Source organism: Rhinoderma darwinii, chromosome 11, assembly GCF_050947455.1.
Source record: "Rhinoderma darwinii isolate aRhiDar2 chromosome 11, aRhiDar2.hap1, whole genome shotgun sequence".
NCBI lineage: Eukaryota > Metazoa > Chordata > Amphibia > Anura > Rhinodermatidae > Rhinoderma > Rhinoderma darwinii.
In genome coordinates, this window is record NC_134697.1 from 2,492,939 (window position 1) to 2,510,387 (window position 17,449).

Consider the following 17,449-nt stretch of genomic DNA (forward strand, 5'->3'; position numbering starts at 1 on the left):
CAGAATTGTGAATGCAGCTCTGGAGGTGACTGGGGTATAAAACAAGGCAACTCAGAGTAAGTACAAGATAAGTAAAGAATTCTCCAAGTAAGGGGTCACCAGCGATATGACCCTACTCCCTCCTCACAGCAGGGCTCTGACCGAGAGATGCTGCAGCTGCATCCCCCTCCTCCCCTTCTTAGGTCAGTAGTTTGGTTCAATCCCGACCATTGACACCCCAGCATCGCGCTCCGCCCTGCACCGCGCTCCCCCCTGCAGATCCAGGAGCCGTTCAGGGCTCTCGTCACCAGCAAATCTGATTTCCTTTTGCTGCTTCTCATGTTCATTTATGCTGCGTTTTTGTTGATTTTCTGCTGCAAATTATCCCCATTAAAGTCAATTGGGATGCAAATCTCGCAACAGAAAGTCAAGTGTTGCGACTTTTGTGGCGTATCCGTGGGGTTTACGCCACAAAAATCGCAACGCCGGAAAAAACCCAAACCTACCCAGAACGCCCTCCTCCTTCATGCCGTCCAGGCTCCTGGGATGACTATGTATCCCATGTGACCGCTGCAGCCAATCACAGGCTCCAGTTACATGGCCTGAAACGTCACCCTGGGATGCCGGAGCGGACGTCAGAGGGAGGGGGTAAGTATGTGCGCTAAATTACGCAGCGGAATTTCCATCCAAAAAAAACAAAACACAATTTTTCGGATGGAAAGTCCTGCGGGCTCCAGGTCGGACACGTTGCGTGTCTTTTATGCAGCATATCCATCCGTAAGGCTGGGTTCACACTGCATTTTTTAGCGTGCGTTATTTGTTTTGATGAACTCCCATTGAGAGACGTGCTTTATCTACCAAAAAAATGCAACAAAAACGTACGGTGTGAACCCAGCCTAAATGAGGAAGGAAACCTAGATCCTGGCCCTATATCAGCGCTCCGAGCCAAGGAACAGAGCAATGCTCTGCAGACTGTAGACAGGTCAGTGGTGTAATAATCTGCAGGATATATCACTATGTATCTGTCAGGAGGTGGAGGAGCAATGTCCTGCAGATCTGTAGAGGTCAGTGGTGTAATAGTCTGCAGGATATATCACTATGTATCTGTCAGGAGGTAGAGGAGCGATGTTCTGCAGATCTGTAGAGAGGTCAGTGGTGTAATAATCTGCAGGATATATCACTATGTACCTGTCAGGAGGTAGAGGAGCAATGTTCTGCAGATCTGTAGAGGGGTCAGTGGTGTAATAATCTGCAGGATATATCACTATGTATCTGTCAGGAGGTGGAGGAGCAATGTTCTGCAGATCTCTAGAGGTCAGTGGTATAATAATCTGCAGGATATATCACTATGTATCAGGAGGTAGAGGAGCAATGTTCTGCAGATCTGTAGAGAGGTCAGTGGTGTAATAATCTGCAGGATATATCACTATGTATCAGGAGGTAGAGGAGCAATGTTCTGCAGATCTGTAGAGAGGTCAGTGGTGTAATAATCTGCAGGATATATCACTATGTATCTGTCAGGAGGTAGAGGAGCAATGTTCTGCAGATCTGTAGAGAGGTCAGTGGTGTGATAGTCTGCAGAATATGTGGCATGATCCTGTATTAATTCTTTGTCCTGGTGTTTTATGTTCCTGATTATCACATGATGAGCCGCTCACGTCGATCGTCTTTCATACGCCCGCGATTCACAACGCCCGGGGTGGGGGAGGGGACTTTATTGCTTTTCATATAATGCAGCATTTACCATACATTAGAGTAGGTAACGGGCAGTCGGCCAGATACACATTACAGATGAAGCAGAGCTGGAATAGTCCTGCCTTGTAGACCTGTGTTCTGTACATTCATTCTGGTATAAGTCTCGGGTCACCACCAGCAACTGCTGGAGAACTACAACTCCCAGACTGGATCCAGAAGTGTTGTATGGGCCAGGATTATGGTTTTACCTCACAAAGCATTGTCTAGACCGGGTATAATTGTAACCGACTGCAGCTGTCTGAGCAGGACTAGGTTTTTAGCCTGAGAACACTAAATGTTCCCATTTACTGACAGCAAGCAGAGATCTTGGAAACGGTGATGAATTAAAACACAAAGTCTATTAGAAAGTTACATAACGTTCCATTATACAATGATAAGACTTCATATACAAGAGACTGGACCGGCCCTTTAAACCCTTCAGATGTTGAGTTTTGGCTGATTCGTCCCTTCCTCACTTTTGCGCTCGCGGTAACGTTGGGTTTTATATCGGATTCTGAACCTTCCTGATTCGCGTTCTACCACGATGAGTCCCAGCTCTAGAAAGAAATGATAAATCTTATTGTAAGTTTATTACACTGCAGCAATCAGAGGTTTTATACGAGTCGTATAAAGGTATGTTGCGCTGTCATTGATCCCGCACGATGGTTCCTGGCTGTGTCGCCGTCTCTCACAACGTATGTCTATAGGCGGCGGAAACGAGCGCGCTCCTCGCATATTGTGCGAATTACAAGCATCATGTAATGAGTTATCGCAGCCCGCAGCGCCGCTCTCCGCGCAGCCTCCTCCGCACTCCACGAGTTTATTGCCGACATCTGGAGCGCTGACAACGTCTTTACAGCTTTCAGAAGGCATAAAAAATAAAGTGCACATTTGTCTTCTGAGCCTCATCTCCAATGCAGGTAACTTTATGTGACTGATAAAGAAAGAACAGATAATGGATGCCCCCCCCTCCCCCCCCAGGATAATATATGAGCTGCAGAGCAGAAATCACACCTTGTCCTGCCCTGCACTTACAGGGAGGCTCCAGCAGGGGGAGCTCTTATCAGATGCCTGACTGTCTGTGGTTCTACCCCTGTATGTGTGATACTAGTGACATCCATATACAGGGCCCAAACCTAGTTTATTTTATAATATCCCCCCACTAAGCTCCGCAGGGGAGGAGCCTCCGCAGAGGATGAGGAGTCAATATGAAATGTTGTTCCGGATAATAGATGAGTCTTTCTAGTGCCCCCTCCTCAGGATAATCTACGAGCAGCAGAGAAGCCGCTCATTGGTCTTCTACCGCCCTGCAGTTACATGTTGGTTCCAGAGGGGGAGCTCTTATCAGAGGCCGGACTGTCTCTAGTTTTACCCCTGTATGTGTCATCTATCCACAATGCTAGAGGGCTCCAACATGGTTTAAATTAGTGGTGTACACAGAGGAGCGTGGCCCTATAGCAAAGACCAATTCTAGTACCCCCTTTATAGTACTGGGTTTTGCCACCCAAGAAAAAAGGGCATTGTGTTTGGTCCCTGTCCGATCCCTGTGTCAACTCCCTGGCCCCATGCTTGTTAACTATGCAGTCCCTGTGTAGGGGACGACGACACTCCTGTACAGCTTCTCACTACCCAGAAGCAAAGAGGAATGGGACCAAACACGGCTGGGATCCCTCTCCCCTAGAGCCCCACAGCAGCTGTGTGTCCGCCGCTATTGCGTTGAAGCCGCCCACTTAGCTCCGCAGGGGAGGAGCTTCAGAAGAGGATGAGGAGTCTATGTTAAGTGTTATTCAGGACAATGTATAATTGTTTCTATTGTCCGACCCCCCCGCAGTCATGATGTTTAGCTGCAATTACATAGAAGTTCCAGCAGGGGGTGAAATTATCTTCAGACAAGGGAGCTCTAAGCTGGTGCGGATGCAGTGATTTGTTTTATAAGCCGACACTCTTGGCTCCGCAGGGGAGGACCCTTGGGTGGGTGTTCATCTCATACAGGGATTGGGCGGTCTCACCATTTCTCGTAGAATCTTGATATTAGATTTATTGTATTTATTTCTCATGAATGGTCTGTCTGGATGCAGACGACCCACGTGACCAGCGCACCACGTGACCAGCGCACCACGAGACCAGCGCACCACGAGACCAGCGCACCACGAGACCAGCGCACCACGTGACCAGCGCACCACGAGACTAGCGACCCACGTGACCAGCGCACCACGAGACGATGCAGCCACACCGCTGCTGGCTATCCATTTATTAAACACCATGAGGCTCGCCGTGCCTCCGTGAAGGTTAACGGGAGATTATCATGACCTCACGCCTCCGGGATACAACTGCAGCCATTATTTGGGTAACTCCCGCCCGCGATGCTGATGGATCCACAGTCTTTGTGACTCTCTATAATCCTCTGTACTTGTTGCCCGGTCCAGTGTATAGGAACACTTTAGTTTACGGTGAGAGGCAGCAGATCTATACATAACTAGTCCTGCTCATAGCTGAGAAGTGGTTACAATTGAATCCAGTCTCGACAATATTCTGTGAGCTAAACAGTCAGGACTGCACACTGATACATTGTAACAAACTACCAGGGAGATCCGTGCAGCGGCTTCTGATGTGTTTAGCTCCCACAGCATTGCCCTAAATGGAAACCACTGTATCTGCTCCACAGCTGAGCGCAGGACTAGGTATGTAGGGGGTTAGTTGCCTGTGGATGTAAACATAAGTGTTTTCATTCGCTCACAGCAAGCACAGATCTTGAAAATGGTGAGTAATTGATACAGAAATTATTTCTATTATTAGAAAATGGTAGAACTTTTACAAAGTGATTATACTTTAAATGACATAAAACCTTTTTTCGGTTTTCCTGCGGTTCTGATCCGTCCCCAGGGAGCAGGTGACAGCCGTCAGAGATAGTGTCCTGTATATTTCTACTAGAGGTCGGGTGACTGCTCGTAACATTATACAGTCCAGAGAGAGCAGTAAAATCTGGATGAGAAGTGAAGTGATGAGGGCAGAGCGAGGCTCTGGGGGCACCAGAACTCCATAAACCCCAGGAACAGCTTAGTGTATGGGACTGGAGCTTCTGGCACTGCTCCTCTTGAGGGGTCTCTACCAATAAATATAAAACAGCCGGGAGATTTGTTATTTCCGGGGCCACACACCTTCCCTGGGCTCGTGAATGTTCCTGTTCATTTAATCTGCACAGAAGTTCTCTCATTAGAGCAGCAGTTTGTGCTCCAGAGCTGCTCTTCCTGCTGATTATTACCACAGTCCGCCATTATAGAGGCTATGAAGAGCTGTCACTGGTCACCTGATCACACAGACACATATACACAGCCTTCCCTACAGAACACGACCATCAACAAGTAACTAGAAATCTGCTGTCAGATTATATATTAACATAATCACAAGTTATAGACTGTGTTATACTCCAGAGCTGCATTCACAATTCTGTTTGATATTGGATAAGTAATGTAATGTATGTACACAGTGACTCCACCAGCAGAATAGTGAGTGCAGCTCTGGAGTATAATACAGGATGTAACTCAGGGTCAGTACAGGATAAGCAATGTAATGTATGTACACAGTGACTCCACCAGCAGAATAGGGAGTGCAGCTCTGGGGTATAATATATAACTCAGGATCAGTACAGGATAAGTAATGTAATGTATGTACACAGTGACTCTACCAGCAGAATAGTGAGAGCAGCTCTGGAGTATAATACAGGATGTAACTCAGGATCAGTACAGGATAAGTAATGTAATGTATGTACACAGTGACTCCACCAGCAGAATAGTGAGTGCAGCTCTGGAGTATAATACAGGATGTAACTAAGGATCAGTACAGGATAAGTAATGTATGTACACAGTGACTCCACCAGCAGAATAGTGAGTGCAGCTCTGGAGTATAATACAGGATGTAACTAAGGATCAGTACAGGATAAGTAATGTAATGTATGTACACAGTGACTCCACCAGCAGAATAGTGAGTGCAGCTCTGGAGTATAATACAGGATGTAACTCAGGATCAGTACAGGATAAGTAATGTATGTACACAGTGACTCCACCAGCAGAATAGTGAGTGCAGCTCTGGAGTATAATACAGGATGTAACTCAGGATCAGTACAGGATAAGTAATGTAATGTATGTACACAGTGACTCCACCAGCAGAATAGTGAGTGCAGCTCTGGAGTATAATACAGGATGTAACTCAGGATCAGTACAGGATAAGTAATGTAATGTATGTACACAGTGACTCCACCAGCAGAATAGTGAGTGCAGCTCTGGAGTATAATACAGGATGTAACTCAGGATCAGTACAGGATAAGTAATGTAATGTATGTACACAGTGACTCCACCAGCAGAATAGTGAGTGCAGCTCTGGAGTATAATACAGGATATAACTCAGGATCAGTACAGGATAAGTAATGTAATGTATGTACACAGTGACTCCACCAGCAGAATAGTGAGTGCAGCTCTGGAGTATAATACAGGATGTAACTCAGGATCAGTACAGGATAAGTAATGTAATGTATCTACACAGTGACTCCACCAGCAGAATAGTGAGTGCAGCTCTGGAGTATAATACAGGATGTAACTCAGGAACAGTACAGGATAAGTAATGTAATGTATGTACACAGTGACTCCACCAGCAGAATAGTGAGTGCAGCTCTGGAGTATAATACAGGATGTAACTCAGGATCAGTACAGGATAAGTAATGTAATGTATGTACACAGTGACTCCTCCAGCAGAATAGTGAGTGCAGCTCTGGAGTATAATACAGGATATAACTCAGGATCAGTACAGGATAAGTAATGTAATGTATGTACACAGTGACTCTACCAGCAGAATAGTGAGTGCAGCTCTGGAGTATAATACAGGATATAACTCGGGATCAGTACAGGATAAGTAATGTAATGTATGTACACAGTGACTCCACCAGCAGAATAGTGAGTGCAGCTCTGGAGTATAATACAGGATATAACTCAGGATCAGTACAGGATAAGTAATGTAATGTATGTACACAGTGACTCCACCAGCAGAATAGTGAGTGCAGCTCTGGAGTATAATACAGGATATAACTCAGGATCAGTACAGGATAAGTAATGTAATGTATGTACACAGTGACTCTACCAGCAGAATAGTGAGTGCAGCTCTGGAGTATAATACAGGATATAACTCGGGATCAGTACAGGATAAGTAATGTAATGTATGTACACAGTGACTCCACCAGCAGAATAGTGAGTGCAGCTCTGGAGTATAATACAGGATATAACTCGGGATCAGTACAGGATAAGTAATGTATGTACACAGTGACTCCACCAGCAGAATAGTGAGTGCAGCTCTGGAGTATAATACAGGATATAACTCAGGATCAGTACAGGATAAGTAATGTAATGTATGTACACAGTGACTCTACCAGCAGAATAGTGAGTGCAGCTCTGGAGTATAATACAGGATATAACTCGGGATCAGTACAGGATAAGTAATGTAATGTATGTACACAGTGACTCCACCAGCAGAATAGTGAGTGCAGCTCTGGAGTATAATACAGGATATAACTCGGGATCAGTACAGGATTTATAATGTGTATATATACGGAGACTCCACTGTGTATGTTAAATAATTCTATATGTAACCTGTAATATAGGGAATCTGTTGTACTTTATAACCTCTCGGGTAAGGAAGGAGAGACCTATACTGCAGATGACCGAGCGCAGTGATTGTCAGTTCTTGTGACCAGATGTTTGTAGACATCATGTACCTCAGTGCCTTCTGTTGCATTGGCTGCATTATCATTGGCTCTGCACACACGGCTCATAGTGCCCCCTTCCTTGGAGGGGCTGTTCCCCTTTAAATCGCCCCGTTTACCCTGCGCTCAGTAACCTCAGTGGCTGCTGGGAATGTTTAGTTCTGGCGGAGAAATCCGTGTTTATTATAATCGCCGTCTCACAATCTCAGATCCTTCAAATCAAAACAAACTCCTGCATTATTCCGTTTGAAATCACAAATTCACTTTGTGAGAACTGGAGACGTGTGAAAGCGGCGGAGAGCGCTGTCACCGCAAAACGGACAGAGCGACGAGTGGGCGGAGGAGACTGGAGAGGCCCGGGGGGTGGGGGTGCACACACGGCCCCTGATCATCATACAGCCATCATTAAAGGGCCGGTACTCTGTAAATAAAGCTTTATCATTGTGGATGAACTTTCTAATACATTTTTTTGTGTTTCAATTTCTCACCATTTTTAAAATGTCTGCTTCTTGTCAGTGAATGGAAACAGTCATTGTTTACACCGGACATGCCACAGTCCTGCTCACATAGCTGATAAGGGCGTATTTAGACGTGGTGAGCCCCCCTCCCATGTATGTAGCGCTACACAGCCCCCCTCCTCTTGTATGTAGCGCTACACAGCCGCCCTCCCATGTATGTAGCGCTACACAGCCCCCCTCCCCTTGTATGTAGTGCTACACAGCCCCCCTCCCATGTATGTAGCGCTACACAGCCCCCCTCCCCTTGTATGTAGCGCTACACAGCCCCCCTCCCATGTATGTAGCGCTACACAGCCCCCCTCCCATGTATGTAACGCTACACAGCCCCCTCCCCTTGTATGTAGTGCTACACAGCCCCCCTCCCCCACAGCTACCTTAAAAAACAGAAAAAAAAAAAAGATTGTACTTACCTTGCCCCGTTACAACGACGGACAGAGCGCTACACTGCCTCCGGCGGGACACATGCGCAGATCGGCGTGATGTGACGTCATCACGCCGGCCTGCGTGACTCCCAGCGCCTCATAGGCTGCAGGCTTAACGTGGCGGGCGTGCAGCCCATAGTATTCTTTTGTATGTGCGCCTTGAGGTCTCACATACAAGTGACTGTGGCCACAGCATCCGCCCGCCGCCCGTGACAGTGCGCAGGCTTTAAACTTTAGTGAGTGGGCGGACCGTGGAAGGTGCGCGGCCACACATCTTATAGGGAACACTGGTGATGAGGGGCATAGCTGGGGGCTGGTGGGGCATGTTCCAGAGGGAGCATCAAGACGCTCTGCATTGACTCTGCCCCAGATTATGTTGCTACAACTCTGGCCAAAGACTGTGGCCCCTTCATTTGGTGGGGTCTGGGGCAGTGAGGGTGGAGTTCCCCTTTACCCTGAAGTATGAGGAGTCGGTGGGGGCTGCAGAAGTGTCACCAGAGTGGATTGGAGTAAATTCTCGGTTTTATGGAATAATTGCAGATTACCAGTCGCCGCGTCCTGTAACTACAAATTATTTGATGAAGAATAGAGCGCAGCGCGGGGCTCCCCGCCGGGACCGGGCGCCGACCTCTCTTTGTACATCTGAAGTGTTTTCCTTGAAGTTAATTTGTGCTCTATGGCAGAGTCATTATCAGCGCAGGCGGCGGACGCCATTCACAAGCTGCTGCGACTGGAGGGTCACAATAAAAGAAGTCGGAGAACGGGGAGAGCGGGCGGCGCGACATTCAATGTGGGTTATAATGTACCGGTAACCGGAGCAATCGCATGTCAGCGCCACAAAGAACCACCCGCGAAAAAAACACGGAAATATTATTACATGCTGCTCCTGTAACGGCGACAATGTAAAGAGATGCTGCATCGGCAGCTTGTGTATACAATGTGTGACTCTCTGTTATCAGCCATGTCAGGCTGGAGAGGAAGATGACTGTAGGACAGGTGAATACAATCTATTGTTCTCTGTTATCAGACATGTCAGGCTGGGGGAGGATGACTGTAGCACAGGTGAATACAATCTATTGTTCTCTGTTATCAGACATGTCAGGCTGGGGGAGGATGACTGTAGCACAGGTGAATACAATCTATTGTTCTCTGTTATCAGACATGTCAGGCTGGGAGAGGATGACTGTAGGACAGGTGAATACAATCTATTGTTCTCTGTTATCAGACATGTCAGGCTGGGGGAGGATGACTGTAGGACAGGTGAATACAATCTATTGTTCTCTGTTATCAGACATGTCAGGCTGGGGGGGGATGACTGTAGGACAGGTGAATACAATCTATTGCTCTCTGTTATCAGACATGTCAGGCTGGGGAGAGGATGACTGTAGGACAGGTGAATACAATCTATTGCTCTCTGTTATCAGACATGTCAGGCTGGGGGGGGGATGACTGTAGGACAGATGAATACAATCTATTGCTCTCTGTTATCAGACATGTCAGGCTGGGGGGAGGATGACTGTAGGACAGGTGAATACAATATATTGTTCTCTGTTATCAGACATGTCAGGCTGGGAGAGGATGACTGGAGGACAGGTGAATACAAACTATTGTTCTCTGTTATCAGACATTTGAGGAGTTTTTCAATGGGATGAGTGACAGGAAGTGTAGAAACCTCCCCTCCCCCATGATCCCTACTTTGTCAAATATCTCCTGAGGCGTTTACATCACACATGTGACTAATCTACTTGTCTGTGTCCAGTCTATATAGAGCTCCTGTACGTACCCCCCCTCCCCCGCGGCAGAGCTCCCGGGCCGTATAGATTGTATAATAATGAAAGAACGAACGAGGGAAGAAGAGAACAGACTGAAATATCTGAGCGATATAGAGAGTAGTAATAACAACGGACCCTGCCCCCGCACCGACTGAGAACTGCAGGAACCGCCGCTCCTAGAGGTCATTGCAATCCACGTCAAGGTCAATAATGTATCCAGACACCGAATGTGGCCCCTGGCCTGCTCAGGGGCCCAGACTGCTGATCAAACTGCCCTGATTATTAATTATTACCCTTCTAGGGGTCACCAATCAGGGTGTTGGAGCCCCCAGCTCAGGACCCCACTAATATCCACAGCGGGGCCCCTGGGATAGTCCAGTTATCAGGGTGAGATGAAGCTCCATCCGCGTACGATGAGAAGTTCTGACCTTTCTAATAGACATTACAATTTATTAAGACTGGCGCTGGAGTGAGACGCGTCTAATGTATTACGAAACGCGCGCCGCTGGATAAATGTGGTGAATCTCCGGCCGTCCGTGCGCCAGAAACCGTGAGGTGCTGAAAAACAAAGTCTAGAGAAGTGCAGAAACTTCATTACACAGTAGACGGGACCGGCCCTCTAAAAACAGGACGTAGGACAGGTTGTCAGCCACGGTCCAACTACTGACAGCAAGCAGAGATCTTGAAACGTAGATTTGATGGGTTAGAAGTGGTAGTACTTCATTTCTATCTCCTGCTGATGTCTCTCGTGTCATGTGACGACTGCGCCCGTAACTCATCCGCGTTGTGCTGGCGAGATGACGGCGGATGTTCGGACAAGGCTCCGCTGTGCTCCCCGCGCTCCCATAACTCAATAATCTCCGTAGATAAACAGAACACGTCACCACGAGCCAAGACATGATGGATCGGACGCTGCTCGCATCTTTACCGTCTCCCTAAACCGCGCAGGCCTCGAAAACCCTATTCAGCCGTTCCCTAATTATATCTGTTCCTGGTAAAGCTGGGTGACGACATATGGCCACATAATAGCTCCCTAAGGGGATGCCATCCAGCTTTCCCAGAGTCCTGAATGACCAACCTGCCTAGTTATGCAAGAAGAGATCCCTTGCTCCAATATCACTGTAGAGCCAGGCTTTATCTGTTTCTGGAAAAGCTGGGTGACCACATGGAGGCAGCGGAGGTCTCGCTGTATTACACTGGGGGAGCGCAGAACCGCTTCAATGAATTTATAGTTTCTTTCCTTCATTAGTAATAACTCTGCTATCTGTCAGGACGCTGCGGATTTATCGCATGTTCCCGGTATAATGGCAGAATCTGAGCAGTGAACGCACATTAACCCCTTACACGGAGCCTGAAAAGACGGGCGTCATACGGGGCACAAACCCAAACCCCACAGTTTAAACTCCGCACAAATAATGAGTCCAATCAAAGTAGAAGAGAAATTCTGTAATACAGAAAGTTCCAATAATCTGGCTTGTTTGGCGCAGCTGAGGTGCCGGATTATCGGATGTTTAGATACATATGTTGATTGCTGGCGCAGACATTCGTACTGTAGAGCCGCCGCTGTGCCGGAGTATCAGGTGGATCTCTGCTCATCCGGCACGGTGCTGTTCTGCACGATCCTGTGATGATTTGTCACATTCGTGCCCGTGACGGGTGATCAGACGTATTGATCGTTATTTCTTATAATGATCAGGTCCCTATAGCGGGAATCCTAGTGACGTTCTCAGGAACACTGCTGACTACGCCGGACTAAGCGAACACGACCATTCACAACAACAATGTATCTCTCCCACTGGATCCTATTTGTTCTGTAACATTGTAGCAGAAATAAAGCAGTGATCAGCACTGTCCTCCTCTCCCAGAGCAGCTACCCGCCATGTCTCCTGTGCAGTCCAGTATAAAGGGGTATTCCGTAAATAAAGCTAAATCCTTGTATAATGGAAACTTTCACAACTTTCTAGTAGACTTTGTGTTTCGATTCTACATCCTTTCCAAAATCTTTGCTTGCTGTCAGTAAATTGGAACATTCTTGTTTATATTTAGAGGCTGCAAGCTTGTCTGTATCTAGTCCTTCTCTCAGCCGAGAAGTGGATAACAATGTATCAACCTAGTCAATGCTCTGTGAGCTAAACAGTCTGGAATCCACACTGATACAATGTAACAAACAACCAGAGAGATTTCTGCAGCTCCTACTGATGTATTTAGGTCACAGAGCATTGTGTAGACTGGAGAGCATTGTGACACCACCAGCAGAATAGTGAGTGCAGCTCTGGAGTATAATACAGGATATAACTCAGGATCAGTACAGGATAAGTAATGTAATGTATGTACACAGTGACTCCACCAGCAGAATAGTGAGTGCAGCTCTGGGGTATAATACCGGATATAACTCAGGATCAGTACAGGATAAGTAATGTAATGTATGTACACAGTGACTCCACCAGCAGAATAGTGAGTGCAGCTCTGGAGTATAATACTGGATGTAACTCAGGATCAGTACAGGATAAGTAATGTAATGTATGTACACAGTGACTCCACCAGCAAGAATAGTGAGTGCAGCTCTGGAGTATAATACAGGATGTAACTCAGGATCAGTACAGGATAAGTAATGTAATGTATGTACACAGTGACTCCAGCAGCAGAATAGTGAGTGCAGCTCTGGAGTATAATACAGGATGTAACTCAGGATCAGTACAGGATAAGTAATGTATGTACACAGTGACCCCCACCAGCAAACTAGTGAGTGCAGCTCTGGAGTATAATACAGGATGTAACTCAGGATCAGTACAGGATAAGTAATGTAATGTATGTACACAGTGACTCCACCAGCAGAATAGTGAGTGCAGCTCTGGAGTATAATACAGGATGTAACTCAGGATCAGTACAGGATAAGTAATGTAATGTATGTACACAGTGACTCCACCAGCAGAATAGTGAGTGCAGCTCTGGAGTATTATACAGGATGTAACTCAGGATCAGTACAGGATAAGTAATGTATGTACACAGTGACCCCCACGAGCAAAATAGTGAGTGCAGCTCTGGAGTATAATACAGGATGTAACTCAGGATCAGTACGGGATAAGTAATGTAATGTATGTACACAGTGACTCCACCAGCAGAATAGTGAGTACAGCTCTGGAGTATTATACAGGATGTAACTCAGGATCAGTACAGGATAAGTAATGTATGTACACAGTGACTCCACCAGCAGAATAGTGAGTGCAGCTCTGGAGTATAATACAGGATATAACTCAGGATCAGTACAGGATAAGTAATGTATGTACACAGTGACCCCCACGAGCAAAATAGTGAGTGCAGCTCTGGAGTATAATACAGGATATAACTCAGGATCAGTACAGGATAAGTAATGTAATGTATGTACACAGTGACTCCACCAGCAGAATAGTGAGTGCAGCTCTGGAGTATAATACAGGATGTAACTCAGGATCAGTACAGGATAAGTAATGTATGTACACAGTGACTCCACCAGCAGAACAGTGAGTGCAGCTCTGGAGTATAATACAGGATATAACTCAGGATCAGTACAGGATAAGTAATGTAATGTATGTACACAGTGACTCCACCAGCAGAATAGTGAGTGCAGCTCTGGAGTATAATACAGGATGTAACTCAGGATCAGTACAGGATAAGTAATGTATGTACACAGTGACTCCACCAGCAGAATAGTGAGTGCAGCTCTGGAGTATAATACAGGATGTAACTCAGGATCAGTACAGGATAAGTAATGTAATGTATGTACACAGTGACTCCACCAGCAGAATAGTGAGTGCAGCTCTGGAGTATAATACAGGATGTAACTCAGGATCAGTACAGGATAAGTAATGTAATGTATGTACAAAGTGACTCCACCAGCAGAATAGTGAGTGCAGCTCTGGAGTATAATACAGGATGTAACTCAGGATCAGTACAGGATAAGTAATGTAATGTATGTACACAGTGACTCCACCAGCAGAATAGTGAGTGCAGCTCTGGAGTATAATACAGGATGTAACTCAGGATCAGTACAGGATAAGTAATGTAATGTATGTACAAAGTGACTCCACCAGCAGAATAGTGAGTGCAGCTCTGGAGTATAATACGGGATGTAAGTATATAGACAGTGACTCCGCTGTGTATGTAGAATTCTATATGTAATGAGGTGATTATAGGTGGACAGGCTCTTTAACCCTTTCACTGTATGTAATGTGTCATGACTTTAAGCACTCGCCACAACTAGAATATTAGGGTTTAAGCTCAGATCGTGGCATAGATAGAAAACATCCGTCCTGGAGTCTCGTCTTCTGTCCAGTATTCCTGAGACCTTGGCATCATTTTAAAGGCCAGAATTTGAGGTATTTATCCCTCTGTGATCCTCGGGGAGCAGGATGATGATAAACTCTGTGTCTGTGGGAGGGGATGGGGAGCCGCTAATGACACCTTTTCCGGGCGTCTGTGGACTCTGTGACTGGGATCTGGAGACTTCTGGTGATTATGTGAAGTTCAGTCCTCGTGGATATAGATGACGTGTAAGGTCCCTGCACATCCTGGTCCCTGCACATCCTGGTCCCTGCACATCCTGAGCGGTTATTGTTCTGCGTTTCAGCCTCTGCTCAGGTCGCACTTTTACTCACAAACCAGAACTTTTATGCATTTTTTACACAGGGTTAATCTTTGAGGACTCCTAGGTGTAAATTGCTGTCTGGTAGTTCCGCAACGTGCGAGGCGTCTACTTGCATGAAATACGGGTACGGGGAGATAATAGGATTTTTCTTATTTTATAATTCAGGTTTTCTTTGTGTAGGTCAAAACAGAAAATTGTCATGGCAGCGAAAGGGTTAAGCTCTTGATCCTCCTATATATAATGACCCCATAACCTGACCCCGGTGCAGCCGGGACTGTATGTAGAAGTCTCACCTGATTGTCCTGGAGGAGGAACTCCGGCTGAACCTCTCGGCAGGCAGAGGAATACGGTCAGGACGGCGGCTTTGTTCCCAGAACACGGCTCGATGGCGATTGGTTTTGGCACGCCCTGTAAGAAACAATGGATGAGGTTACACTATATACAAGATACATATGTGTCTATAGGGTGTGCGGAACAGTCAGCTCGCTCTATAGAGGAGGCGCATAAATGATGGGGGATCAGTGGCAGAATAGCGGCCTGAAGATGATCCTATAGTGTGTGTGGCCCTTTAAGACCCAGTGAAGAATACGTCCGCTTATAGCCGTGCGGTGCAGATGACTGTATTGGGGCCACTAAGTCATCACACCCCTCATCCTGCCCACACCCCAATAGGATATTAGTGTTTTCAGCCCCTTCAGGGAAGGCGCCCCATGAAACAAACATCTGCTAATTCATTGCTTAACTAGAATGCTCACACCCAGCTTTTCTAGATCCAGAATGGCAGAGTCTTGAGATCACAGCAGGACATGTTGAGGTGAAGCACAAAAGAACTCCGTAAATTAAGCAGGTCGCCGCCCCCGGAAATTATATCGGGAAAAGTTATACGTTTTGGGAAATCTGAGTGACAACCAATGTAACTTACAATAAAGCTTCCCCACAGGAGGAGACCCAGCTTTCCCAGACTCCTGATTGGCCAATCAGTCTAGTTATGCAGTAATATAAACTCTGTGCCCATATCACCCAGCTTTACCAGAGACAGTGCCAACTGATTTGCCATTCTGGACTCTAGGAAAGCTGGGTAGGACCAGAGTAGTGAGCAGAGCGGCTGTGGAGCAGCATTCAGGTGAACTCACTGAGACGAAAGATTCCGGCGATTGTACGCGGTGATATTTGCTCCATGACATTTTTCTACACGTGTAATTTTAGTTATGTCAGCGCACGCGGCGGCGGCAAAAGTGACGAATGGACCCGCTGATTAATGTAAACGCTGACAAGATAAATGGGACTGTACAAAGTCCTCACACCCCCGACTACCTGAGAGATCCTGATACGAGCGAAACTGCAGCACTGAAAAATCACTCATATAAACTCCAGATGTGATATAATCTCCGTGTCTCCAGGGAACGACCGAGGACAAAATAATCACCCCTCCCCCGCTCACTATACACTGTATACCGAAACCATCATCTGTGGCAGTCATGAATATAAAGGGGAATATGCAGTGACCGTCTACATGGGTTATATATATATGTCCTGTACTGATCCTGTATTATACTCCAGAGCTGCACTCACTATTCTGCTGGTGGAGTCACTGTGTACATACATTACATTACTTATCCTGTACTGATCCTGAGTTATATCCTGTATTATACTCCAGAGCTGCACTCACTATTCTGCTGGTGGAGTCACTGTGTACATACATTACATTACCTACCCTGTACTGATCCTGAGTTATATCCTGTATTATACTCCAGAGCTGCACTCACTATTCTGCTGGTGGAGTCACTGTGTACATACATTACATTACTTATCCTGTAATGATCCTGAGTTACATCCTGTATTATACTCCAGAGCTGCACTCACTATTCTGCTGGTGGAGTCACTGTGTACATACATTACATTTCTTATCCTGTACTGATCCTGAGTTACATCCTGTATTATACTCCAGAGCTGCACTCACTATTCTGCTGGTAGAGTCACTGTGTACATACATTACATTACTTATCCTGTACTGATCCTGAGTTACATCCTGTATTATACTCCAGAGCTGCACTCACTATTCTGCTGGTGGAGTCACTGTGTACATACATTACATTACTTATCCTGTACTGATCCTGAGTTACATCCTGTATTATACTCCAGAGCTGCACTCACTATTCTGCTGGTGGAGTCACTGTGTACATACATTACATTACTTATCCTGTACTGATCCTGAGTTACATCCTGTATTATACTCCAGAGCTGCACTCACTATTCTGCTGGTGGAGTCACTGTGTACATACATTACATTATTTATCCTGTACTGATCCTGAGTTACATCCTGTATTATACACCAGAGCTGCACTCACTATTCTGCTGGTGGCGTCACTGTGTACATACATTACTTATCCTGTACTGATCCTGAGTGACATCCTGTATTATACTCCAGAGCTGCACTCACTATTCTGCTGGTGGAGTCACTGTGTACATACATTACATTATTTATCCTGTACTGATCCTGAGTTACATCCTGTATTATACACCAGAGCTGCACTCACTATTCTGCTGGTGGAGTCACTGTGTACATACATTACATTACTTATCCTGTACTGATCCTGAGTTACATCCTGTATTATACTCCAGAGCTGCGCTCACTATTCTGCTGGTGGAGT

At 46.2% G+C, this 17,449-nt stretch overlaps 1 protein-coding gene across 1 annotated transcript in view; it reads right to left on the reverse strand.

Moving 5' to 3' along the window:
- ATRNL1 (attractin like 1) overlaps positions 1 to 17,449 on the reverse strand; it is a gene marked incomplete at its 5' end in the record, with an annotated part of 491,004 nt that overhangs the window by 25,468 nt on the left and 448,087 nt on the right. Inside the window, one exon of the mRNA XM_075842684.1 lies at positions 15,092 to 15,206. Coding sequence (XP_075698799.1) covers positions 15,092 to 15,206 — 115 coding nt within the window. The remainder of the gene's footprint in view (positions 1 to 15,091; positions 15,207 to 17,449) is intronic.